Consider the following 27,858-nt stretch of genomic DNA (forward strand, 5'->3'; position numbering starts at 1 on the left):
GGGTCAAATGGTGGTTCCATTCCAAGTTTTCTAAGGAATCTCCATACTGCTTTCCAGAATGGCTGTACCAATTTGCAGTCCCACCAGCAATGTATGAGTGTGCCTTTCCCCCCACATCCTCGCCAACACTTATTGTTGTTTGTATTCTTAACAACTGCTGTTCTGACTGGAGTGAGATGAAATCTTAGAGTAGTTTTAATTTGCATTTCTCTAATTACTAGAGATGTTGAACAGACCAATATCCCTGATGAATGTAGAAGCAAAATTTCTCAAAATTCTAGCAAATTGCCTACAAAAACATATTTTAAAAATTGTGCACAATGATCAAGTGGAGTTCATTCCAGGGATGCAAGGTTGGTTCAACATACAGAAACCAATAAATGTAATTCATCACATCAATAGATTGAAGGATAAGAATTGTGATTATATTAATTGATGTTCAAAACACTGTCATATTCAAAAACACAAGAAAAATTATGGATAGTAAGAGCATACCTCAACATTGTAAAAACTATCTATGCTAAATCCAAGGCCAACACCATCCTAAATGGAGAAAAATTGGAAGCATTCCCACTAAAAACTGGAAGAAGACAGGGATGCCCTCTTTCACCACTTCCATTCAACATAGTTCTTGAAACTCTAGACAGAGCAATTAGATTAAAGAAATTAAAGGAATATGAATAGGAAAAGAAGAGTTCAGGCTATCATTATTTGCTGACGACATGATTCTATACTTAGTGGATTATTATTTTTTAATTGTTTTTAGTTGTAGGTGGACAAATAACCTTTATTTTATTTTTTTATGTGGTGCTGAGGATCGAACCCAGGGCCTCACACTTGCTAATCAAGTGCTCTATCACTGAGCCATAACCCCAGCTCCCTTAGTGGATTATTTTTGAGCTGGCAATTTTTATTTGATTTCTTAATATTCTTCAAAAATCAGCTCTCATTGTGTCCTTTAAAGCCTAGTATCAATATATTCTATAAAGTCTATTCTGTTGATCCAATTATTGCTTGACTTACTCTAAGTGCACTTAGTGAATTTTTTGGTACACTTAGATGCTGTATTAGTTAGGGAAGCAGAACCAATAGTGTGTATATACATGTGTAATGCTGTGTACATACTAATAATATGTTAATAATATATATAATAATATGTACTAATATACTATAAACTAATAATATATACTAAAACTATATATATATATATATATATATATATATATATATATATATATATATATATATGGAGACAGATTGATTTACTTTAAGGAATTGGTTTCTAAAACTGTGAGGCTGGCAAGTTTAAAATACTACTTATAGGCCAGTATTTATTTATTTATTTTTGTACTGGGGTTTGGATCCAGCGGTGCTTTACCACTGACCTACATCCCCCATCCTTTTTATTTTTTGAGAGGGGCACTAAGTTGTTGAGGGTCTCACTCAGTTGCTAAGGCTGGCCTCCAACTTGTGAGTCACTGGACCAATTAGGGCTGATTTTTTGCTGCTTAAATCCTAAGGCAATCTGCTGGCACAATCAACCTCTTCCTGGGGAGACAAATATTTTCCTTTGGGGTTTTCAACTGATTGTTTGAGGTTCACCCACAATATGGAGGGCAATATGCTTTTCTTAAGGACTACAGATTTAAACGTGAATCTCATTTTAAAAATATTTTCACAAAGACATATGGAATAACACAAGTGAATATCTGGGTTTTTGTGGCCCAGCAAATTGACATATAAGCTTAGCAATCTAAGTGTTCCCTGAGTCTTTTTGAATTGACTGTACAGGATATGTAAGGATAAGATGCTTTTGGGTTCCTATTTCTCCTGTACTTTCTTTGGTCTTCATATTTTCCCAACTTTAATTCCTTTTGACACATTTATATCTTGCGGTATATGAAGGAACTTTGTTGCTTTTTATTTACTAGAGAATGGGGCCCTATTAACCATTTCCTGTTAGCTCACTCTCTAACATTACAATTTTTTTAAACTCTCCTTATTTAGGCAGTCATTTTACACATGCAGACCCAGGAAGTGTCAGAGATTTGTTGAATTTGTGTTGATTTTCTGTGCTTCTGTTTTTCTTCTCTTCAATTTTGGCCTTGGTGTAGTAGGAGAGGAATTGTGCGCCAGGCCCTCCTACTCTTTTGGTACCAGTCTGTGAGGGATTTTATCCTACAAGCATCACCTTATGTGAACCTTTGGAGTTGATACAGTAATTGATAAAGCTAAGGAGGTTGTTTTTTTTTTTTTTTTTTTTTGGCTTAAAAATTGTATTTACAAAATGACCCTATCCCATCCCAAATGTGCTCAAGATAAAGACTGTAAGTATATACAACCCGAGTGGTGGAATCCCATTTTACTGGGGAAGTGGGGATAGAACCAAGGCCAGGGCATGATCAGTACTGTTTTTACATTATTTGTGCAAATACTGTCACTTTTGCCCAGGAAAGCCTGGCATGAATATAGGCCAAAGTGTCAGCCCAGGGCCACACGTGAGTCACTGAGACACCCAGACCAGGGCCAGGATCCCGGAGCCTCCACGTTCTCCAGCACCAGGAGCTTCTCAGAGCCCTGCAGAGCATCGGTGGTCAGTGACAGCGGTTCCCGATGCTGGGGCTGGGACGCAGAAGGACGCGGCCTACACGGAATCCGCTTTCCCGGCCCGGAGACCCGCTGGATCCGGTCTGGCCAAGCGCAAGGAGGCGGCGCTTGCTGGCGATCTGCTGAACTTGGGCGCGGCCCGGGTCTTGGCCCCGCGGCTCCGCCCTCGGCCCCGAGGCTCCGCCCCCGCCCTGGTTCCGCGTGCTCCCGGCTCCCGAGGCGGCCACCCCCAGCCTGGCACTCCGGGATAGCCTGGCTTCTTCCGCAACCAGAATTCCAGGCCGAGGATCCGCCCTCGTGCCTAGCGCTCCTCTCTCGGAGGCCACCAGGTACATCTTTCTCCACCAGACGCCGCTCTCCTTTTGGTGACCCAGTACCCGTTTCCGGCGCCCCCAGCTCGCACCTCCCCTTGGCAGGTCCCAGCCCCGCGCGCATCCTGAAAGTGGAGGGGCCTCCGTGATTCCCAGTGTGGGTGCCAGCCGCTTTGCAAATCCTATGTGTTTGTATGCTGACCTCTTCCTCCCCAGCCCGCCCCCCCCCCGCAAAAAAAAAAAAGAAAGCAGAGGACCGTAGTTTTGAGTGTACAGAATGTGAACTGTGAAGCTTTAGAAAAGTTTTAGGAAAAACAGCGTTCCGTGTGGGAGACTAGGTAATGTGCGAATGTGAAATCGAATTTCAGAAAAAGGTGAGGGTCCTCTTCCTCCACCTTGCCGCGACTCACAAAACACACGTTAGGGTGGAGCCGGAAAGAATTACACAAAAGAAGCCGAGGACTTTGGGAGGGAAGATAAAGGATGTTGAAAGTTAGCCCTCAGGGGACAGCTAAGCTTGCTTGGGCTCTGAGAGTCTCAGCCCAAGACCAGATCTCAGGGAAGCATCGACATCCCCCTCCTTCTCTGGTCCCTTTTACAGATGGGAAAATCTCAAGCTCCAGGAGGGATGGTTTGTTTACAGTCACACAACAAATTCTTATGTGAGCCAGAATTCCAGTCCTAGGCTTCATTTATAAATAACAAAATATGTAAATCAGGCTTTAAAAATATAATTTGTGAGCCAAGAAGCTCCAGCCTCCTCAGGAACTGCGCTTTGGATGTTCAGTTCATCTTCATCATTCACTGCTTCTCCAGGGGTTTGCCAACCTGCCCTCCCTGGCCTGGGGCAGTGCAGCTGGAGAAGGACTCCAGAAGACCAAGGAGGACCTGATCTAAACCCTGGCAAGATACCATTTAGGTGAGTGGAGGGGAAGAAGAGCAATTAAGTGAAGAAGGAGCTTGAGCAGAGCTCAAACTTAAAAAGTGTTTGCCAGTCTGTTCAAGGGGGGTGGATGGCTAGGGTGGGCAGATGGTGGAAGGATTTGAACCTGATGCTCCAGGGAATGGGGCACACTGGGGAACTTGGGAAAGAAGGGGAGGGGGCTGTTAGGAAATGCACCTGCAGGGAAGCCAGCAATTTAGCAGGAAATTTTTTTTATTTGTTCTAATTAGTTCTACATGACAGTAGAATGCATTTTGACACATACATGAATGGAGTATAACTTCTTATTCTTCTGGTTGTACATGATGTAGGATCACACTGGTTATGTAATCATATACGAACATAGGGCAATAATGTCTGATTCATTCTACTGCCCTTTTCACCCCCACCCACCTCCCCTCCCTTCACTCTCCTCTGTCTAATGTGAAGTACCTCTATTCTTCCCCAGCCCCACCCCCTTATTTTGAATTAGCATTCACATATCAGAGAACTTTTGGCCGTTGGTTTTTTGGGATTGGCTTATTTTGCTTAGCTTGATAATCTCCAGCTCCGTCCATTTACTGGCAAATGCCATAATTTCATTCTTCTTTAAGGCTGAGTAATATTTTATCGTGTATACATACCACATTTTCTTTATCCATTCATCTGTTGAAGGGCACCTAGACTGGGTCCATAATTTAGGTATAATTTAGCAAGGATTTAATCTGAGCTGGGCATACCGAGATCTCAGTACTCTAGAATTCCATGATTTAAAAGAAAAACAAAGTTTAAATATTGCTATTGAAGCAAAGATTATGGGGAGAAAGTATTCTGTTTCAATAACTGAAAAACCTTTTCTCTGGTTACACATGAATAATAAAAATAATTACAAAAATAGTGCCAACTGTGCACCTGTATTGTTCTCAGTGCTTTATGAAAATTAACTCATTGACTGCTCACAACAAATCCATTAGAATGTTGCTATTATTATCCTTACTATTTTACACATGTGTAGGCTGAGGCCCCAATGGGTTGCCCAAGGTAAGTAGGCCAGGGCTGAGGCATAATGGAGTAACACACTGGAATTTCCGGCCCGTAATCTGAAGATTCCAGTCCGGGGGTTTTCACCTCTGAGTATGTGAACTTAGCTTCTATGAGACCCAGGTTCCTTATCTGTGAAATGTGTATTGCAATCCTTCCCTGCTAGTACTTAGCTTCTATGAGCCCCAGTTTCCTTATCTGTGAAATGTGTACTGCAATCCTTCCCTACTAGTGAGACTGCATTGTGATACTTCCAAGGTCAAGTCTCAACTAAAAAGAAAATTAAACACTTGGATTGACTTGCATAATTTAATAGGCTTGCTGTTCACCAAGAGGCAAAGATATCGTCATAGTTAAAATCCTGGGCTTTGTAGCCTGCTAGACCTTCATCAGAATCCCAGTCCTGCTTCATGTTAGCTCTGTGACCTGAGACAAGTCTCTTAATATTTCTGAAACTGTTTCATCTCCATGATCCTCAGTTTTCTCAGATACAAGATGGACCTAATGATACAGTCCTTATAGAGCAGTTATGAGGATAAACGAGATGTACTTAATATGATGCCTATAAGAAGTAAATGCTCAATCAAATGTACTCGGAGCTCTTATTTTTCTGATTCTTTTCCATTCTCCTTCAGGTATCTATATTGCCCCCTAGGACAGCCCCTGCAGAGCCCAGCATGTGTGGGGGACTGCTGGAGAGGTATATGGCTGCCATGGTGCTAAGTGCAGCTGGAGATGCCTTGGGATACTTCAACGGGAAGTGGGAGTTCCTCCGGGACGGGGAGAAGATACACAAACAGTTGGCCCAGCTGGGCGGCTTGGAAGCCATCGACGTGGGGCATTGGAGAGTCAGCGATGACACTGTGATGCACCTGGCCACAGCAGAGGCCCTCCTGGAAGCTGGGAAAGCCCCTAACTTGACTCGACTGTATTCTCTCCTTGCTAAGTATTACCAAGACTGCATGGAAGACATGGATGGCCGGGCACCAGGTGAAGGCTGGGGAGGGTGAAAAGAACACAGGCCCAAGGAAATCTTTAAGAACGTTTTCCTTAAGTTTGGTACAAACTCAAAAACAAAAAAGAAAAATGTTGATGGAAATTTAAATATTGAGTGAACACCAGCATGGTGGCTGCACGCACCTGTAATTCCAGTTACTTGAAAGGCTGAGGCAGAAGGATCACAAGTTCGAGGCCAGCCTCCTCAATGTAGAGAGACCTTGTCTCAAAAAAGGGGAGGGAATCAGCTGAGGATATAGCCTGGTGACAGTGCTCCTGAGTTCAATCCCCAGTACCACAGATAGAAATAAATATATATCAAGGAAACAGTAGTGTTGATAGTAGTTGTGCTAAAAATAGAAACAAATGTCTTGTAATTTACTTAATAATAGCTGTGCATTTCCACATGTAAAATTATGCAGGTGAATAGTTGCTGATATGGAAAGGTATTATACATTAAGTGAAAAGAAGTAGATTTTAAAACAGTAGATGTTTTATGAAACTGCTGTCATTAAAAGTGTAGACATGTAGCTCTGTGTTGGGAGAAGTCTGGAAGAATATAAGCAAAGATGCTAATAATTATATGTAAGTAATAGGAGTAGTTATTTGTTTTCCTTTTACTTATTTGTATTTTTAAAATTTTTGTTGTTGGTGGTTTTTTTTGTCATTCCTGTTTTTGTTTTTGTGGCAGTGAGAATTGAACCCAGGGATGCTCTACCACTGAGCTACATCCCCAATCCTTTTTTTAGAACTTTATTTTGAGACAAGGTCTCACTAAGTTTCCTAGGCTGGCCTCTAGCTTGTGATCCTTCTGCCTTGCCCTCCCAAATAGCTGGGTTGCGGGAGACCAACCTTGTGCACATGACTGAGTTGGTCTCCCACAGCTGGTATTTTCTAAGTTTTTGTAATCAACAAGCATAAAGGAAAACATATTTTTTTCTCTTAAAGAAAAATGGAAAGGATTCTGTAGAGATTCCTCATGTAGTCCTAGGTCTTCTCACAAATGGTCTTGGCCACTTTGGGAACTTGTTAGAGTCCCTCAGGCCATGAGGTGATTTGGGTCACCTTTTTCTTGCCCATCAGATTGACCCCTCTTCCTGTATTAGTCTATTAGGGCTACCATAACAAAATACCATAAATTGGGTGGCTTAAACATTTATTTTCTCATAGTTCTGGTTGTTAGAAGTCAGAGTCGAGTTGGCAGGTGTGACTTCTTCTGAAGCCTCTCTTGGCTTGAAGATGGCCATCTTCCGTGTCCTCATGTGGTGCGTGCAACCTGTGTATCCAGGTTTCTCTTCACCCTAATGCCTCATTTTAGCGTCATCACCTCTTGAGAGGCCCTGTCTCCAAATTGAGGTACTGGATGTTTGGGCTTTAGCCTATAAATTTGGAAGAATAAAGTTCAGCCCAGATTACCTCCTAATGAAAGCGCCTCTCCACCATACCCAGGGGCCTCTCGTGAGCTTAAGGATGGTCCTTAGAAGCCAATCCCTTTTCATCCTTTCTTTGCAGCTAATATCTCCTTAGTTTAGCACATAGAATATTTTCTTTGTCTACCTATGCCATCCATGAACATAGATGTGAATTAACTGACTCATAAGGGAACAATAATATTACACTCCAAAGTATGCTTTGCCATCACTTGGCTCCATGTGTATTCACAGCCCTCAGTACAATAAGTCAGTGGACAAGCCTGCTTATGCCACTGTCACAAAGGGACAGCCCAGGTCCACTACTCCTTATCTGAGCCCAGTGCTTCACCCTACAATTTGTGTCTTCTTTCCAACATCTACAGACTCTAATTAGCAGGTTCTTATTGAGCTCTTGAAGGACTTGGGTTTTGAAGTCTGGTGGATTTTACTAGGCCACTAACTAGCTGGTTATATGTTTTTGTTTTTTTTTTTAGAACTTTATCTTATTCATTTAAAACAGAGAATAATGTGTTATACTGACTTTATTGAATTCTTGTAATGTCTCTATGATAATTGGTAAAGATTCTAGGGCTCTTTATATGAATCTGCTTCTTTTTAAATTAATATTATCATGCAAAGGATTATATAAGAAGTACAGCACCTTGTTTGGTTGGGGCTTAGAGTCCAGGGGCATCTGTTGTCATAATTTCTTGCCTTTCCCTTTCCATCAGGGAACTTAAGAGATTAAGTTCCTTCTTCCTCCTGGGGCTTGGCTTTGGTTCCACTGACCGCCATGCTGGCCTGATTCCTCCAGGTGGTGCCTCGGTGCAGAACGCCATGCAGCTGGAGCCGGACAAGCCCAATGGCTGGAGGATTCCTTTCAACAGCCATGAAGGTGGTTGTGGGGCTGCCATGCGGGCCATGTGCATTGGTCTCAGGTTCCCTCACCACAGTCAACTGGACATGCTGATCCAAGTGAGCATTGAGAGCGGTCGAATGACCCACCACCACCCAACAGGCTACCTGGGAGCCCTCGCATCAGCTCTTTTTACAGCCTATGCTGTGAATGGCAAACCCCCGCAGCAGTGGGGGAAAGGACTGATGGAAGTGCTACCAGAAGCTAAAAAGTACGTCGTCCAATCAGGCTACTTCGTGGAGGAGAATCTTCAGCATTGGTGAGTCTTTAGATTCCTGCGCAGGCTGGAATGTGGGTGAATCTGCGTATGTATATCCAAGATTCAGAGATGTCCACAGCCAACATGGTTTTCACCACTCAGCTCCCTGCTAAGGATTTCAAGTTCCCTTCCAGCCACAGTTACCCCAGAGCAGCCAAGTGGGCACCTCGATGAGCAGTGTAGCCACAGTGCCTCCATGTTATGTTGGGATTCTGTTTTGTGTTTTCTATGATTTTTGTGGCCCTCTTGTGTTATTTTCCAAGAATTGTTTCCCTCTTACTTGGAGCTTGCTTGTTTAGTATCGGCTCGACATATAAACAATATTTTTAAATCCTTTCTTAGAAGCTCAAGAGCTAGGTTTCCCACTAGCTAAATAATAAGTGGTAAGGCCACTTCTTCCCCTTTTTGTAAGTTCACTTTACATTCCCTTTCTTAGAATAAAAAGGTTCAGAGACTTTCTGCTGAAGTCACGCCGGTCTTGATGTCCTAAAGTTCCCCAGGAAAGATGACATTTGGTATTTCTCTCCACCTAGGAAAAATAAACCTTTATTTCTTACCTTTTAACTTGATATATATCTATATTCTTTATTTAGCAACCTGGTCAGTGTCTTGTTGGATGTAGATGCTTAGTGAAAATTTGTTACATGAATCACACTTGGAACTGATTTTGATTTTCTTTGTTGTTGGTGATACTAATGCAAGAAGTTGAAGTTGGAATTTTCTCTCGTCACACACACCCACCTGGCACCTTTTCCTTACAGCTTTAGACTTTAGTTTTTCAGTTGACTATAGATTTTCTTTTTCTTCCTACAGGTCCTACTTCCAAAATCAATGGGAAAATTACCTGAAACTTAGAGGGATTTCTGATGGCAAGTCAGCCCCTACCTTCCCCCAGCCCTTCAATGTGAAGGAGAGGGATCAGTTCTACACTTCTCTGAGCTATTCTGGCTGGGGTGGCAGCAGCGGACACGATGCCCCCATGATTGCCTATGATGCCATCCTTGCCGCTGGAGACTCCTGGAAGGAGCTTGCCCACCGAGCCTTTTTCCACGGTGGAGACAGCGATTCTACAGCAGCCATTGCTGCCTGCTGGTGGGGAGTTATGCATGGTTTTAAAGGAGTGAGACCCTCCAACTATGAGAAGCTAGAATACAGACACAGGCTGGAAGAGGCAGCTGGGGCTTTATATTCTCTTGCGTCAGAGAAAGACGCTGCAACGAGCCTTTAGGGAGATGTGAGGTTCATTTCCTGGGGCTCCTTCTGTTCAGTTTCTTTTCACTTTTTAACCTTGTACTCAGGGAGTTTTGAGACAAGTCCCTTGAGCACATTGAGGTCAAGCTTTCCAGACTCACCCTTTTCTTTCTGAAGCTATTGTAATAAAGTCTTTTATCTTTGTTGATGGGGTCCACATCTCCTAAGCTAGAAATCTCATCGCCTCGCATTTGAGTCTTCATTTTCATCATCCAATCATTCTAAAAGATTTTTCTGTTTCTTCTTCAGTTGGGTTACCCCTGCCCCAAGTGGACTCTGAGACAAGGATTTATTCGAGTGGAAGGAGTTTATTTGGAAGGCAGTTCCAGGAAGCATGAGTAGGAGAATGGGGAAGTGAGACTGGGAGGGAAAGGAAGCGAACAGGGTGTGTGAGTGAGCAGGTTTCCACTGTGGGCAGTTGGGCTGCAGTCCATCCGGGCCCTCTGCCTAAGGCAGTCTGCAGAGTTATTCCACCTAAAGAGCAAGCAAGCCTGGGGTATTGATCCACCAACTTCCATCTGGTGTATCTCAGCTTGCCTTTTGCACAAGCCAAACATGAATGTCTTCAGATGAGGACTCAGAGGTGCTTGCAACAGTGAGCTGTAAGGTATATGGGAACAGTGAGAGGTGCACGTGAGGCCCTAACAGCATCTGCTAGGCTGTTGTACCTCTTAATATACTTTAGATCTATATTCTTTTACTTCGTTGCACTGAGTATTTTTCAGTGAATTCTGCCATCCAAGGAGCTCAGGCCTAGGCAGATGCTGCTTCTAGCTTCTCTCAGGAGTTCCTCGTGGCTTTTCAAATGTTACCAGTTTTGTTAGTATCTGCTTGTCTGTATTCTCCCCTGACAGAACATAGCCCAGTGCCTGGGCACCCAGTAGACACTCCATCAGTATATATTAAATGAATGCTGCTACCTGCTCTCCTATCTGGTGTCCCCTCGTGACCCTTGGGAGTTATCTGGACAAATAGTTTGATCATGCTAAGCTTCTAGTCAGGTTCCAGTGAATACATCATCCCCTTTATTTCTTGACGCAATTCTTTCTCCTTTTCTGCCTGGTAAATTCTCACTCATCCTCCAAGGCCCAGCTCAGACAGAACCTGCCAGGTGAAATCTCTGATTGCCAGGCAGTTGGTCACTGTCATCTCACTTCATCCACAGCCTTCTGTCCCAGCCCTGTCACCACACTGATCCTGTTGTGGAGTGATGGTGTGTTCTGGGTCAACCTCAGGCACACACTGTCCAGCAACCAGCTGGCTTGGAAATGAGAAGCCATGTCATCTTTCTGTGATCACCTCCAGTCTGCCAGGAGAGTAGGTAAAGGCCCATCCTTGTTGGGTGTTGTTAGGTGGTGAGGATGAGAACTCCTGTGCTTCCCCTTACAGTACAACCCCAGAATATGACTCCTGTGATTTCTCCTACAGATCTCTGGTTTTCAGCTGGGAGTGGGGTTGGGCTTTGTCTTTTCAAGTCCTTCAGCCTCTTTAGGGTGTGGTGGAGGAGGTGGAGGGAGGGTTGGGGGTGTCTTGGCATCTGTTCTGTGCTGTGGTGCTTCACCACAATTGGAGACAACCAGAAAATAGGGGGGAAAAAACTCTTATTATATTTAGTTACTCATTCTCACTCTTCATCACAGGCACACCTCAAAAAATTGACTTTTAGACTCCTTTTTCTCAAACCTCAACATTCCTCCCCAAACCTCACTTTTGGCTGATGACCTCGCTTCCTATTTCTCTAAGAAAATAGAAGCGATGAGAAGAGAACAATCACACCCTCCCATCATCACCTCTGCCCATCCACCTGCATCATCCTTCCTGACCATAGTGCTGCAGAAAGAGAGGGGGAGAGAGAGGGAGAGGGAGAGGGATGAGGGAGAGGGAGAGGGATGAAGGAGAGGGGGAGAGAGTGAGGAGGAAGAAGGATGAGAATGAATGGGGGAATGAGATAAACTTCACTCTATGCATAATGTTAGAGAAAACCAATAAAAATGATCTTAAACACAGTAATAAGTTTCTCATGTTCATTCCATTAACATTTGTGCACTGAAAGCAGAATAAACCACAGGTAACATTACGGACTGAGGATGCTTTTGTGACTTGTTGTGGATGGTGCTTCCTTTGCTTTTCTTCATTACCTAAGATGGCTTGATGCTAGAAGTCTTGGTGCCATAGTTTGGGTATGAAAATAGGGAAAAAATATGGATATGAGGTGTCCATCAGAAGCTCCTGCGTTAATACAGGAATGTTCAGAGGTAACGTGATGGATTGTGAGAGCTAAAATCTAACCAGTCCATCCTAACTGGGAGGAAACCTTAGGCAGGTGGGCTGTGGCTGGAGGAGGTGGTGCCCTGGAAGTGTTTGTCTTCCCTTCAGGCCCTTTCCATCTCTCTCTGCTTCCTGGCCACCATGAGCTGAGCAGTGCTCCTCCACCATGTCCTTCCGCCATGATGTCCCACCTCACCTTTGGCCCAGAGCAATAGAGCCGTCCCACCATGGACCAACTTCTGCAAATGTAAGCTGAAATAAACTTTCCCTCCTCTGAGCTGGTCTTATCAGGTGTTCTGGTCACAGTGACACTAAGCTATCACACTTGACAATAATTTTCTTTCAAGATCTGTCAAGTTAGCATTGATTGACCCACCTTTCTCCAACCACATTCTCCATTTATTCTTCATTTTCTACCTCTTCAGAGTAAGTAAATCTGCATCTTTTTTTTTTTTTTTTAAACAGCTACAAAGCTACTGGGCTGTTGTAGGCAAGGAGCAGAGGCTCTGATGATTTCACAGTCCACCCAGCCTACTGGACCAACTCCTCAAGGAATGACTGCCTGGGATCTGGGGCCATTCATATAGGGACTGGGGACGGCCTTCATAACTTTTTTTTCAGGGGAGGAGGCATTTGGGATGAGTGACACCTGGGGAGGTGGTGAAACCCCTTCCATTTGGGAAAGGAAAAGGAAAATGAGGAACAGTATTGTTGTGTGTCAGGCAGTTCACAGCAACCTATTATTGAATGAAGAAATTGGGCTCAGAGAGGTTGCCATCTGTTGAAAGTCACACAGCTAGGGTGAGATAGAGCTGGGTTTCAAACCCAGGTTTGTCTCTATAAGAGAGTAAAATATCAAGCCATAATGTTTTCCCTACTCTTCTACACCACTCGGCACTTCTGACAACAGATATTTGGGAGTCATTTCCCCATATACTAGGCAAGTTTCCAGCAGACACAGCTGGCTGTCCTCTAAAATAATTCAATTATGACACTGTCTACCTTGAGTTTGCATCGGATCCCACAGGTTGAGGGGTTGTTCCCACAAGACTGCCCCACCTGAGATGCCAATCAAAAGTTGAAGGTGGCAACCTGTGCTTCGTGCCAACCAACTGTGGATCAGAGCTCCCACGACTCCCTTCTACGTTCAATTAATTTGCTGGAGCAGTTCAAAGAACTCAGGGAAACACTTATTTAGGCTTATCAGTTTATTATAAAAAGGCGCTCACAGAGGTCACAGATAAACTGTCAGATGGACGTGAGATGCATAGGGCAAGGTGTTCCTCCCAGAAACTATTATGTGTTTAACAATTTGAAAGCTCCCCAGAGCTTGGAAAAGGGAGGGTCAACCAAAATCAAATTTTGGTTTTGTGGCAGTTTCATTATATAGAGCATGATTGATTTCATCAGTGATGGTTGGAGGCCAACTTAGCCTTTGGCCTCTCTCCCCTCCCTGGAGGTGGGGGGTGGGGTGGGGATGAAAGTTCCAACCCTCTAATCACATAATCAGTGGTTCCCCTGGCAACCAGTGTCCCTTCTGAGGCTATCCAGGATCCCATCTAGAGTCATCTCACTAGAACAAAACAAAACAACCCTCCCCCAATACAAAAACAAAAACCTTCAGGAAATTGCAAAGGTCATAGGAGCTCTATGTAAGGAAACAGAGTCAAAGATCAAATATTAGGGGGAAAAAAAAGATTCTCTTGCATCCTAATCTATAGGTTTTAGGAGCTCTGTGCCAGGAACTGGGTAGAGACGGACACCAAATCTATATTTCTTACTCTATGGAACATTACAGTCTCCAAGGCCTTTTACCTTTGCACTCTAATACACTCTAATGCTTAATTACAAGAGTTAGAAAAGTATTCCTTAGAGACAAATGAAACTCAGGAAAGGCTGGTGATGGGGATGGCCGGGCCCTTTTCAATTCCCGCACCAAGTACTGAACAAAAAGCATGTGGGTTTGAGATCCACATTTGGTGGCAGGGTAGGAAGAGGGCAGAGCAGAGTTCAGGTGCAGTTGTGAGATGGGCAGTGTCCTCACGCTCCAGCACTCTCCCTCCTCAGAGGGCCTCCTCTGCCCCTGCCCTCATTCCATCCTCTGGCCATTGAGAAGCCCCTGCCCAATGCTTGGACCATAATACCCACTTCTGTCTCTGTGTCATGTTTGGTTACAGCTGCCCACCGCCCCCCCCTTGCCAAAGCTCCCACTTCCCCTTTCTAGGCCTTATTGTCATCGTGTATACTATCTGAGTGACCTTTCAGGGTCTCTGGGTTTAGACTCTGATACCCAAAGAATGTGAGTCTGAAATGGGTTTGTGTGAAGCTGGGGACAGAATCAAAGAAAGAATCCTTGGGTGTCTCCCCCTCTACCCACTGAAGTTTGTATTGTTAATAAAAGATCATGCCTCAAACCAGCGTTTCCCATAATTTTGTCTGGGCTATGATCAGTCTTCCCTCATGGCCAATGCCAGAAGGCAAAGGTGACACATTCCACCTGCCCACACACTTCCGAGGCTGCTTGTGTTGTCTTCCTGTAAATCTGCCTTCTGAGATACATTTATTGAAACATATTTCAATAAAACATCTAGTCTGTATTAGTATGGGTGATAAGTGGATAGGTATGGCAGGAACAGGGAAGGTGAGATCTGAAAAAATGAAATTGGAAAACATGACTTTGAGCAAACAAGGAATTTCCAGCAAGATGATTTTATTTTTATTTGCAGTGCTGAGGATGAAACCCAGAGCCTCATGTATGCCAGGCAAGCACTCTACCACTGAGATACCCAGCAGGATGATGTCCATGGAGACTGTTCAGTAGAGGTGACATTTGAAATGATGTGGCCTTTCTGGCATTTCTACTGCACCAAGCCCAAATCCAGGGGACTTGGAAAGGGGGCACTCTCCAAACGTGTACATTTGCTCCCTACTGCAGGAATATGGGGATGACTGTGAATCTCTGCTTCCTGGCCATGAGTAACAAGCCTGCTTGAGGCTTGCTCTGTGATATTTTTCAGAGAGCTTCTTTGAAATGTGTTTTGCTACCAAACATGCTATTGGCCCCACTGAGTCTCAGATTACGAGGACTAACCTCAGTTGGGGCTAATGATGCTTCCCTTGACAATGTCCTAAAAATGAGACTAGTGTAGTGTTTTAGAATAAAATTCTTGCCCTGTCATTTTTTTGTAGTCTTGGGAAGCTATCAAACCTGGCTCTGCCTCTTCCCACATGTGTAAAATGAGGCTAATAGTAGCATCTACTTTATGGGATTGTATGTTTTGCAAATAGTATCTGGCCCATGCTAAACACTCACAAATGGAACATGTCAGCACACACTACCTACATATTACTGATATCTTTTAAAAAAATGTATACAGAGTCTTCTTTCTGCCAGCCTGTCATGAAATGGGAGACCCAGGGAAATCCCCAGACACATCACTTCCAGCCAGTTTCTTCTACTATTTGGGAAACTTCTGACACAACCCACAGGGTTTTCTCTCCCTTCAATTTTCTTGTGACACTGGCTTGCAGCACCACATGTCCCAGAATGTGTGATATACCCAGAAGCTCACAAATAATTTTTCTTTGAAGTTAGGCGCTCTCCAGGAACAAACACTAAATCACAGAATTAAAAAAAATATATTTTTAGTAGTAGTTTGACAAAATATGTTTTTTAAATTTATTTATTTATTTATTTTTTTTAATTTTTTTTAGTTATTGATTGACCTTTATTTATTTACTTATATGTGGTGCTGGGAATCGAACCCAGTGCCTCACACATGCTAAGCAAGCACTCTACCAACTGAGCCACACCCCCAGCCCCAATTTATTTATTTTTATGTGGTGTTGAGGATCGAACCCAGTGCCTTGCACATGCTAGGTGAGCACTCTACCACTGAGCCACAACCCCAGCCTCTAAACGGTAGAATTTTAGCATCAACTCTCTCATTTCAAAGCTGCCAACAATTTTCAATCTCTCTTCAATACTTGGGGACACAGGGGCTGGGGATGTGGTTCAAGCAGTAACGCGCTCGCCTGGCATGCACGGGGCGCTGGGTTCCATCCTCAGCACCATATAAAAATAAAATACAGATGTTGTGTCCACTGAAAACTGAAAAAAAAAAAACTTGGGGACACAAAAATTCTCTGTTAGGGCAAAACCACAGTGGTCTTTTGTCTGAATAAATGTAAGACTCCACCTTTCTGAGAACAGACAGAAATATAGCTGTTTTAAAATAAAGGCTAGAGACTGAGGTTGTAGCTCAATGGTAGAGCTCTTGCTTAGCATGCATGAGCTGCTGAATTCCATGCCCAGTAGGAAAAAAAGAAAGTTAGAATGATGTAGTCTGGAGTAAAAGGGGCAGGAAACGCTTTCTTTCTCCATAAGAATTTAGCTTGTTCTATATGTGAAGCAGTTTCACTGCCTACTGTTTACCAACTTGTCAGAGTCTGGTGAGACAGCACACCCGTGTATACACCAGTTACAGGAAGCAGGCTTGTTACTCATGGCCAGGAAGCAGAGATTCATTGGCAACCACTTCCCCAAGGCTCAGGAATGCTGCCCAGGCAGATGGAGTTTCATTTGCATCTGCTCCAACTGCGTCACAGCTGAGGAGCCCCAGAGAGCAGCCTGCCCTGGTTTTACACCCTAGGGACACATGATTTGCTGGGCTAAAGCATTGAAGGACATCCTGATTCTGGGAAGGGGGAGGAATGGAAGAGGGCTCAGGTTGTTCCAGCCAGTTCTCCACTATTTCAGGATACTGCGTTCCCAGCACATTCTGCAGTTAATCTTGAGAACTACAAACAAGAAGTGGGGGAAACTGGGTTGATTCAAGGCCACTAGAGAACTGTCCTGTACTATGCTTGTATATTATGACTTTTTCTGAGCGGAGCATGTATTTGTAAGTGCATGTGTGCCTGCATGTGCACATGTGCATGTGCTTACACATAGTACATATGGGACACCAGGAATGGAGGCTCCAAATTCATTCTATTCACCTCCCATTGGAAAGGAATCTGGCAAAAGATTGGACTCTATGAAAAAAATCCCAGGATTAATAAATTAATTAAATAAAATCCCAATTTTAGTGCTCAACTCACAATGGCTCAAGCTCCAATCCTAGGATTGGAGCTTGAGCCATTGTGAGTTGAGCACTAAAATTTCGTGACACGTTCTATGTACTGAGATTCTATGCAACCTTAAAGACTGAGGCAACTCCAAAATATCTTGTTTAGTGTGAAAAACAAGGTTCAGAAAAGTTTGTATAATAGGCCAAAAATGTGTGAAATTCAGAAAAAGGATGAGATAGAATATTCTAGAAGGACGTGCAAGAAAATGATAATGACTGCCTTCTATAGTGCTAGGGAACTGGCAAGTGGAGGTGCATGGAGATTTATTTTTTGCCATATGCTTTCATACTATCTGATTTTTTAAAAAGCATATGTGTGTAGAACTATAAGGATAAACACTTTAAAAATTGATGTGAACTCATTTTGCAGTCAAAGCTGGTGAGGCCTAAAATTATTTCCTGAGATAGGTTTAGAGGCAGAGTCACTTTCTGCTGGGCTGACCCTGACTAATGGCTGACCAGGGCGTGGCTGCCAATACAGGCCCATTTCTACAAGACACGGGACTGCTTTAGCAGGAGACTTTGACTTAAGGACTCCCCGTTGGCCTGGGAAGCATGTTCTAGGAACTGTGCTACAGTCCATGGCTGTTTCTAGGTTGTCTTCTTTTCTTCCCACTTTCTTTCATAAGTGTCAGAACGGCATTCCAATCTGAAGGCTGTCACCACCTTCTTCAACATCCCTTATTCTTCACAGTATTGGCCCAATAAACTTCTTGCACATCTAGTCACACCCTAGAGTCTTCTCCCAGGACCTGAACTAATATATCTGGCCTGGTCTCTGCCATCAGAGCTGCCTTCAACATGCCCTGCTTATTGCTGTGCTCTTTCCTGATGGCAGCAGTGCTGAAACAGTGGGATCATGTGCACAAGGGAAAGCAAGGGCTGACTTCAGCCCTGATGGTGCAGCACCAATGCCTCTTTGGGGTCGGTGATACCAGCAGAGCTTCAGAGTGTGGGGTTCTGAGGCTAACTGGTTCTGCTTGAAATCCCAGCTCTGCATGACCGCGTACAAGTTACTTAACTTCTCCATGCCTGACGGCTATGGAACACACGTGTGTAGACAGAATTCATCCCACAGAGTTATTGGGCAGAAAGGACAATCCTGGCCCTGCTGCGGGGAGGTCTGCCTTGCAGTGATGGCTTACAATTTAGGGAGTGCTGCCCAGGCAAGTGCCCTGCCCTCCCTCTTTCACCTGCCTACAAATAGCTTCCTGTGGTTTCTGCCACTCCTTTGGGTGAAGTGGCCACATGGTACACTGGACCCACCCTGGTTCCGGGCCCCCGCTCTGTGACTTTCACCAACAGCGTGGACTTTTTCTTCTTCTATTCTTCTATTTCTGTATTTGTGAATCCAGGAAGTTGTACATCTCTTCTTTGAGGTTGAATCTTACTTCTAGCCCCAAGATGCTAGGAAGGTTGTACTCTCCAGAAGCGAATTTCATTGTCTTTCATTCTGTCCAATAAATGCACACTTAATGCGTCTCATTGGTGCCATTCTGTGCTAGGCCTTGGGGATTCAAAAGTGAAAGAGAAGGTCTTCACCTTCAAGTTGCTCAGTCTTCCCGGGGAGAAAAACATGACCACAGACAATTTCAGTATAGCAAGACTATTGTGACCACCTAGAGATGAAAGGCTTCAACCCTGGTCATTACTGACATTTTGTAATGGGAAATGGGAGAGGTTCAGGAAATGGTTTCCTGATCGTGTTTGATTCAGGGAGGAAGAACAGTGTGTTTCAATGTCTCCTTGGTTTTTTTTTTTTTTGGGTGGGGAGTAAAGGGTATTTGTTTTTATTGAGAAGAAGAAATGGAAAACTCTGGAGGTTAAACAAATAGGAAGAGTTTATTTTTCTTTTATGGCTTATGAGGCCAGTTAATGATTAGTGAGCCCCAAGCGGGTGTTGGTGGTAGGCCGGCCTGTGTGCTCTGTCTGACATTAGGGGTCTGCTTCATACTAGCACTGAGACTCCAGGCTCAGCGATGCCCCCAGACCTCTGGGCGAGAAGCTTCTGGTTGTGGGGACCTCTTTTGTGGCTCAGCGTTGGAAGTTCAGGTATGTTGGGGGCTCGGGCCTTGGGTGGAACTTATCTTAGTCAGAGAGTTTATTTCTTAAATTGTCTACATACGCAATACTAACTGTTGGGAGGTCCCCTAAAAACCCTTTCTTAGCCTCTCCCAAAGTGAATTTAAAAGAGGGAGGAAAAAACCCCTACTATCATAATGGGAATGATTGGTAAACAGGGCACTTTCTCAGGTCACAAAAATTGAAACTTCCCTTGGTTGACTCATTTTCTAAAACCTGCGTTATAATCTTCTTCACCTTGCACAAGCCAGGGTGACTATAAGAAAGCAAAATTTAATTAATATTCATTTTTATCTTAAAAATGTGCATTTTCCCAAGTTATATTTAATGTTAAAAATTAAAGTTTACAATCTAATAACGATTTTGTCACTGAGATTGTGATGTCCTTTCTAATGCCACTGACCTAACTCAAGTTCGGGTTTGTCACACGTCCCTGGCTGGATTATGATAATTAGTTTCTGTGCTCCCCTTAGAGCAACCTCCCTCAGATGCCATTTGTGTTGTATCTTTCCCCTGGTAAAGAATCAGCCCATGGTTCCCACTTGCTTTATATAGCAAACTGACACATACACTGCCCCTCCCCACCCCACCTACCAGGGCAACACCTTCAGAAAGAGCCCCTCCTTATGCTTCTGAAAGCAGACTGCTTTTTAGTCTTCTTCACAAGATGTTTCTCTCATCCCTTAGCTTTAGAATGTGTTGTTCCTCTGCCTGGGGTTGCTTATACAACCCTTCGGTTATTTCTGTTTTTTTGGGGGGTAGGGGTACTGAGGATTGAACCCAGAGGGCTTAACAACTGAGCCACACACCCAGTCCTTTTTTGTCTTTTATTTTGAGACAGGGTATATTGCTAAGTTGCTTAGGGCCTTGCTAAATTGCTGAGGCTGGCTTTGAACTTGCGATCCTCTTGCCTTAGCCTCTGGAGTCATTGGGATTACAGGTGCGGGCCACCATGCCTGTCCCCTTGGGTTACTTCTATTCTTCACATCTTCCAGGAGCCCTCCCATGGTTCCTCTCTCTCTTGCAACACTTCATTCCTCTGCAACACCTTTTACCTGCTCCAAAGTCCACATGGTGATGTGACTGTGTTCTCTCCTTGCACCCAGGGGCTTTTCAAGGTGCTGCTTGGCTTCCCATGGGCTTTCTCCTGCTTCAATCATTTGCTTCCTCAAAGTGTGGATATGATTTCCTGCCTCTTTTAACACGCTTCTCACTGTGCTCTGTATACCACAGATGCTCAATGAGTATTGCTGTATCGCTACTCAGGGGAGCTCAGGTCAAGCAAGAGGGAACAGGCTCTGGGTCAGGACAAACTGATTGGAACCCTGGTTCTGTTTCTTCATGGTTGTTTGACTCTGAGGAAGTAACTTTTCTTTACCTGTAATTGGAGATTATCCTTACCAAATAGGAACACTGTGAAAGCTAAATGAGACAATCTCTGCACAAGGTCTGACCTTTTGCAATTGCTTTTTCTCTGGTGATTTTATTATTGGTGAATGGTTGTATGGGACAATGGAAGAGGAGGGGACAGGGCTGCAATGGAGCTACTTTGGAGAGAAGATGGGAGGTGTCCCTGAAGGTTCTTGGGTGAGCTATAGAGGTGGACTTGGCAGCCAATTTGCTCCTGTTTAGCAGCTCCATGCCTACTACAGGGCCAGGAAGCATCTGTTTGGTTGTGTTGGTTTGAAACTCAAGGTGGGAGAACTAGTAGCAAACTGCCTTCAAACTCTTTTTGGAACCTCATCTTTCAGCAAGCCTAGAAGCCTCAGGCACAGACTAAAAATACTCAGAAGGGGACTGAAATGGAGCAAATTATATTCCATGCATGCACTATTATGTTGAAAAGAACCCACTATTAGGTATAACTACAATGCACTAATAAAAGCACTTAAAAAAGAGTTCAGAAATACTGATCCAGGTAGCAGAGTTGGGGTCAGGATAAAGCTAATCCAGTTCCATCTTCATGTGTGGGCAGCATTCTAGACGCCATGCGCAGGAAATAAGCTGGTAATAATTTAATAGCAGGGCCTTTGTCTGCCTCCATTTTTCTCTTCACAGCTATCTGTTGCAGACCATTCTCTATTTCCCATCTATTTCTCTTCCTTCCCACTTTAACTGAGTGTGTTATCAACGGTGACAATACACATTGAATCAATGTTTTCTGTTCTTTTAAAAGTGCTATATTGGAAATCAAAATGGACAGGTGGATAGGTGGAGATACTGTGTGTGTGACCAAGAGGGACACGTGCCAAAAGGGAAAGGAAAAAGAGCGTAACAGCATTAAGACAGTCGAGAAGCAGAGAGATCAAGAGAAAGGAAAGGAAAGGAAGAGATCAAATGAGCATGAAGGAGGGAGGTTAAGGAGGTGCTGAGATGCCAGTTGATCAGGAGGGTCCCTCTGTCACACTGGCACGGCAGCCAATGCTCACAGGCCCTGTGGAAGGTAACCCTCTTGTTTCTTGACTGGGCATCTTCACAACCTTCCATAGCAAACCAGGCCGCAGCAGCTTTCTCCTTGGACTGGGGGAGGTCAAGGCTGTTGAGCTTGCTCCTTGATCAAACTGTCCCTTGTGTGTGCAGGCAGGCTGTGTGTGCTCCCTTAGGTGGTTTCTGAAGTCTTCTACCTGAGTCAGGTGTTCTCTCATCACCTGTGTTCCTGGCTGCAGACCTGATGTCTGTTTCCCGCTTACTTTTAACTTTCCCCTCTGGACTTTGAGTCCCTGAAGGTGGCTATGGTTGTATTTTACTCATCCTCAAATCCCCAGAGCCTAACCTAGGACATGGCCCTCAAGAACCATTCAATAAACCAAAGGCCATGACAGCTTAGGAGAAACTGAGCAGATTACAGGCCTCGTTTTCACTTCTTGACATATTTGGTAGATTAATTAAATGACCCTAGTTCTGAAGTAACACTTTCACCAAAAAATGGGGTTCAGAGAGTGAATAATTTCAGCCACGTTGCTGACCAAGTGATCTGTAGGTCATGAGAGAACATGGCTGTGTCTGCCGAGGAGGCTGGGGCTCAGAGGGAGTGCAGGTTCAGGGCCTGCAGTGTTGAGCTGAGGGAAGAGGTGGCTGGGGAGGAGAAGCCAGGGTTGGACCTGCAATGCTGGCCTCTCATAAGCCAGCCAATGCCATCTTTGTTGAAGGCTGGGCTGTCCCTACATGTCTGGCAAGAGCCCACCCTCAAGTCAGCTGTGTTGAGAACCCCTGCCCTCCTCCCACCCCGCAGTGTCCTCTGAAAGCATGGTGGAGGGAGCCCATAACCCCAGACACACACCCCTGTCTCCTCCATTACCTCCACATTGGACAGCACAGTGTCTAGCTATGGTTTTGAGCCCCCTTTTGTTCCTGTCAGTGCACCCCATTCCCTTCTCAGCCCAGGCCATACAATCAGATTGCTCTAGACAAAGAAAATTTTTTAAAACAAAAGCATGGGTGAGATACCAGTCTGCAGAACACACCTCAGACAAGTAAAGACAGGATCATAGAGATGACGTTTCTAACATTTACAGAACATAGGTCAACCTGTGTGAACCACAAGCAGCCCAGGCGAGGAAAAGGAGCCCTATGCATTGGGCCCCGAGATTCACTTCCCATGGGGGAAGCTGGGGCTTTGCCAGGGTCGTAGGAACGTTTCTTTAACACTTGTTCAGCACTCAGGCCCAGGAATGGGAAACTATGGGTGCTTTTCAGACTCGGACAAGCCATTATGTAATTCTCTACCTCTCCTTTTTATTGTTTATAAACCCCTGGCATGTCATGGAGATAAAGTGAGCACAAGGAAAAAATTGCAAGTTTTAAGATTCAAAAATTTTCAAAAGGGTACAAGCGATACATGGAAATATATGCAAATAGGAAAAACTCCCACAGTTCTAAAGATATGCTATAAACTATATATATATATATATATATATATATATATATATATATATATACATACATATATATATGCTATATATATTTATGTGTATTGTGTATTTTTTCTTTATCTAATACATATGTATTATATGTAGTTTTGTGCCCGTGTGTGAAAGCCTCCATATCAACACATAGAGCTACGTTTTTCTTCTTAGTGACTTTATGTACTATATACTATGTTGAAAGGATTTATATATTGTACATTTTTGCAGATATGAGAAAAATTTCCCTCCAAAGAGGTTGTAATTATTCATTTAGTTCAAAAGCACATTTCCTACCTGTCAATACTCTGCTATATCAAACATTTTTAGTATTGTTAATCTGATAGGAAAAATAGTATTACAGCATTGACTTAATTCTTATTTTTATTATGATTAAGGTCGAACATCTTTTTCTGTATCGGCTATTTTCACTTGCTTTCAATTAATTGCCTGTTTAGGCTCTTTGCCTGTTTTTTACCCTTAATTGTTAGAGCTCCATAAAAATTTGTTTTTTTAGCATAGGAGGAGTGAACGCTTTTCACCTGCACTGCTCCTTCCCATACCCCATTTTCTTTTTCAGAATCATCCAGCTATTCTAGTTCCAAGTCCTCAGTGAATCCAGGTCAAACCAGTTCTTCACTTACCTCTCCTTAAAGTGGGCCCTGGGGGTCTTGGTGAAGTGGCCCTTATCACAGGAGACTCAGAAAAGTCACACAAGGCTCTTGCTCTGCAGAGTATCTGGGATGAGGATGGAAGTCTCTTTTTAAATTTCTTCAGCAATCACATCAAGGCTCTTCAGATGTCCAGAGTTCACTGTCAGTTGCCCTCCTTCATTCAGAAAATCTCTTCACATGTGAACCAAGCCCTTGGTTCCCATGCTCAGGCCTTGGACTTCAATCTGCTATCCTTGCCCTGCCCTGCTCACTGAGCCCCACTGAATCTGCTAAGGCCTCTTTTTCTCCCGGGTTCCCTGCAGCTGCCTGATGTCTAGAATCTCCTCACCACTAGCAAGGCCAGGGCATCCCCTTTGTGAGGATCCTTCCAGCATCAGGTTCTTGCCCCCGCACTTTCAAACTTTCTCCTAGGTCTACCCTAGTGCAGAGTCTCACACATGCTGGTTTGGTTATTCCCAGCTTGAGTGTGGTCTCTACAAGGGTGGGGACTACATCTTCTGTTTTACACTATTTCTTCCATAGCCCTAGCTAGACACATGGCAAAGTCTTCAGAGTCACCATTTAATCTACCCACCCAGAGAACAGGTTGGTAGTACATATCAAAGGAAACTCTCATCTTCAAATCAGAATGGAATACAATCTTGTGCCCCCTGGTTGAAGAGATCCTCTAATGGCTTTTAGAGGCACTGGATGGTCAGTCACAAAACACCTTGGTGACTGGCAAAATTTCATTAACATGCATGGAAGGACACTAGAACAGGAGTGGGGATGTGCAGAGGAAGGTACAGGGAATGCAGGTGGGACCACTTCTGTGCTTGCCCCAGGAAGTTTTTAGTTTTTGCAAAAATGAGGATGAAGAAGGCAGACTGCCACCACCATTCCTATGGCCTGCCACTTGATTGCCATCCTTATCACCTGCCAAGATTATTGTCTTTCCCTGGACTTTCCAGGTTCTCTTCAGCAAAGTCTAGAACTCTGTTTTCCCAAAAGAAAAACCGAAGGCAAATAGCATGATATTACTCAGGAATATCCTCCTGGTCCCAGAGGAAAGTTATTGGCAGAGAGTTTAGCTTGTACATGCACATGTGCCTCCAGGATGAGAAGAGCCTCTCTGCTAGATGACTGACTTTTGGATCTTTCTGGTCCCTAAAGTCCTCTGTGTGCTAGGGAGCCCCACCCTGTCTGCAGAGGTAATTTTGGCATCCAGAGCCTAATTAATACCTTGGTTGGGATTCACCATCCCAAAGAGAAGTGATCCCAGAATTAGGTTGGCTCAGCGGCCCATTTCTCCTTTCCCAGGGAATTATGGTGCCCACTGCCTGGACTGCTTTCTTTTTTCCTTATCACCTCCCATTTCTGCTGACAAAACAGTATCCTAGAAGGGGTTTTAAGGTCTTTCCTGTCTTCTACCACTTCCCTTTTCGCTGAAGAGGCCTGTGTTCTATCTGAGTTGTATTCCAGTTTGATTGACGTAGTTTGCAAGTCCCGGTGCTTCTAAACTCGAAAAACAGAATTCTTTTCTCTTTGGCTAAGTTCTAGGTATTTTCCACTACAAAATAAATACAAAAGGAATACTTAAATATATGCAGTTTATGCCTGTTCATGTATATATATATATATATATTTTTTTTTTTCCTGGAAAGAATCAGAAGAAAATGTGTATAAAATTTACCTCTGAGGAAAACACTTTAAAATTTCAAATTTTACTTTTTACTCATCAACATGGACTATTCAGGTAGAGAGATGTTACTCTTCATTTTAAATATTGCAGATTATTCAAAATTATAAACTAACTCACAGTTCATTTACTCATTTCTCTCCACCAAAGTACAGCTAGATTTTTTTTCCAGATTTTTTCTATTATGTATATGTTGCAATATGGAAAATTTAAGATTGATTTCAAAAATTGAATCACTGGATCCCAAGGCATTGGGCTCTCCAGTTTTACCAGGTATAACCAAATTGCTTTCCAAAATAGTTAACCCATTTCAGATCCCCGCCAAAAATGTATGTGACCACTTGTCCTCTTTCACTAATATTTAGTGTTATCAGATTGTTTCATTGTTGCTAATCTAGTGCCCAGTATTGATTTACTCATTTTTTGATCTCGCTCATTATTCTGAGAATAATTTTCATCTGAGAATTCGTACTTTTTTTTTAAGTTATGGAAATGTCTTAGCAATTATCTTTAAAAAAATATTGCTTTTTCTCTCATTTTCTTCCTGTACAGAATACTGGGTAAATGTTGGAGCCTCTCCATGTATTGCCTGTACTTTTAAACTGCACTTTCATGTTTTATTTATTTGGTGCTGGGATTGAACTTGGAGCCTTGCACATGCTAAGCATGCACTCTCCCACGTAATGGTACCTCAAGCCTGTGTACTTTCTACTTTGAACTTGTGATTCTCCTGCCTCGTCTCCTGAGTAGCTGGGATTACAGGTGTGTGCCACGGTTTCTGGCTATACTTAAATATTTTAAGTTTCTCTTACTTCTGTGCTAAGTATTAGAGTATTGACTCCTTTTATGTGACCACGAAAATTTTTTTCATTTCCAGATGAAATAAGTTTTTAAAAAACCTATGATGTAGACTTTTTCTTTTCTTTTCTTTCTTTCTTTCTTTTTTTTTTTTTAAGAGTAGGATTTGTCCAAATGAGAAAAAAAGAGTCAGAACTCCTACAGGGCTAGAGGGAACTTTATAGGGTTTGCCCTGCTGTAGAATTTAAAATAAGCATGCTGAGCATACACAAGGATAAAAATACACACATAAGAAATTATGAAATAAAGACAGGCATAATGATAAAATAACATATATTTAAAAACTGAATTAGAAAATTGGATCATAAAAAGAAGAACAAAAAACCATCATGGACAAGCAAGTTTTAATCCAAGGAACAAAAGGAATTTTTTTTTTTCAGTACTGATAATTGAACCCAGTGGTAGGCTACCACTGAGCTACATCTCTAGCCCCTTTAATTTTTTTATTTTGGGACAGGGTTGCTAAGTTGCCCAGGTTGGCCTCAAACTTGTGATCCTCCTATTTCAGTCTCTCTAAGTCACTGGGATTACAGTAGTGCATCCCTGTGCCTGGCTATAAAAGGATTTTTTTAAACCCTTCACAATGTATTAATATAATTCACATATAAATGAACTAAAGAAGAAAACAACACAACAACAAAACCATTCCATAAAAGATATGTAATAGAACCCAAGAGCAAGAATCAAAGTCCTTTTTCCTGTCTTTTGAGCTTCAGCTGTCATTGTTCTTAAGTTTGGAGCAGGGGTTGGGGAGGTGGGGGTGGGGATGTCCAAGCAGGATCCACTATGCCACGTTCTCTACTCTTGAATGATCGACAGTTTGACCGTCTTCAAGTACTGGCAATTTTTTTTTCTCTCCCCTGTCAAATTCTATAACCTTATTCCATTTTGATGTCATTTTCCTGGCAAGGACGAGGACCACAGTACGATGTTCAAACAGAAACAGTGATGGAAAGCATTTTTATTTGTCTCCAGTGCTAAATGGAATTGCTTCTGTTGAGATGAGCATATGGTTTTATATTAATTATTAATTATGTTTATATATATTATTATATATTTTATGATATTATGCAATTCTTTTATTCCTTGGATTAAACTCTGCTTGGCCATGAATTTTTTTTCTGTGTGTGCTTTTTGATCTTGTTATCCTTGTTGGATTTAGATTTGATCATATTTTATGTAGTTTAAATATTCTTATTATTTAAATATTCTTATTATTTATTTATCTTTAATATTTTTATTATTTAATATTTTTATTATTTTAATATTTTTAATATTTTTATTATTCTTACAGAATGAGTTGAGATTCTGTCTCTTATTTTTATTTTTTGGTACTGGGGATTGAATCCAGGAGCACTTAACCACTGAGCCACATCCCCAGCCCTTTTTATATTATATTCAGATACAGGGTCTTAGTTGCTTACGGTCTCACTAAATTGCTGAGACTGGCTTTGAACTAGTCATCCTCCTGTCTCAGTCTCCAAAGCTGCTGGGATTACAGGCATGTGCCACTGTGCCTGGCTCTGTCTTCTGTTTTCTCTTCTCTGGA

At 43.0% G+C, this 27,858-nt stretch overlaps 2 protein-coding genes across 5 annotated transcripts in view; both read left to right on the forward strand.

Moving 5' to 3' along the window:
- The first annotated feature begins 2,778 nt into the window (after positions 1-2,778).
- Positions 2,779-11,792, forward strand: Adprh (ADP-ribosylarginine hydrolase). Of its 2 annotated transcripts, none has more exons than XM_046458022.2 (5): positions 2,779-2,936; positions 3,735-3,837; positions 5,517-5,871; positions 8,104-8,464; positions 9,278-11,792. In XM_046458022.2, the coding sequence occupies exons 3-5, from the start codon at positions 5,559-5,561 to the stop codon at positions 9,690-9,692; spliced, it is 1,089 nt and encodes a 362-aa protein (XP_046313978.1). In that variant the 5' UTR covers positions 2,779-2,936; positions 3,735-3,837; positions 5,517-5,558; the 3' UTR covers positions 9,693-11,792. The 2 variants fall into 2 exon arrangements, with proteins under 2 accessions (XP_046313978.1, XP_046313979.1); XM_046458023.2 differs by lacking the exon at positions 2,779-2,936 and adding an exon at positions 2,958-3,075.
- Positions 11,793-18,988: 7,196 nt separating this feature from the next.
- Pla1a (phospholipase A1 member A) overlaps positions 18,989-27,858 on the forward strand; it is a 32,161-nt gene continuing 23,291 nt past the window's right edge. The window contains exon 1 of one of the 3 annotated variants that reach the window (XR_009228057.1): positions 18,989-19,167. Coding sequence is in view for 1 of the 3 variants with exons in the window: in XM_046457905.2 (XP_046313861.1) it covers positions 19,095-19,167 (73 nt within the window). In the remaining 2 variants the exon portion in view is untranslated. The remainder of the gene's footprint in view (positions 19,168-27,858) is intronic. The other 2 variants (XM_046457905.2, XM_046457906.2) reach the window with 2 other exon arrangements.

Source organism: Marmota monax, unplaced genomic scaffold (assembly GCF_021218885.2).
Source record: "Marmota monax isolate L192 unplaced genomic scaffold, Marmota_monax_Labrador192_F-V1.1 WCK01_AAM20220418_F8-fsc00052, whole genome shotgun sequence".
Classification (NCBI taxonomy): Eukaryota; Metazoa; Chordata; class Mammalia; order Rodentia; family Sciuridae; genus Marmota; species Marmota monax.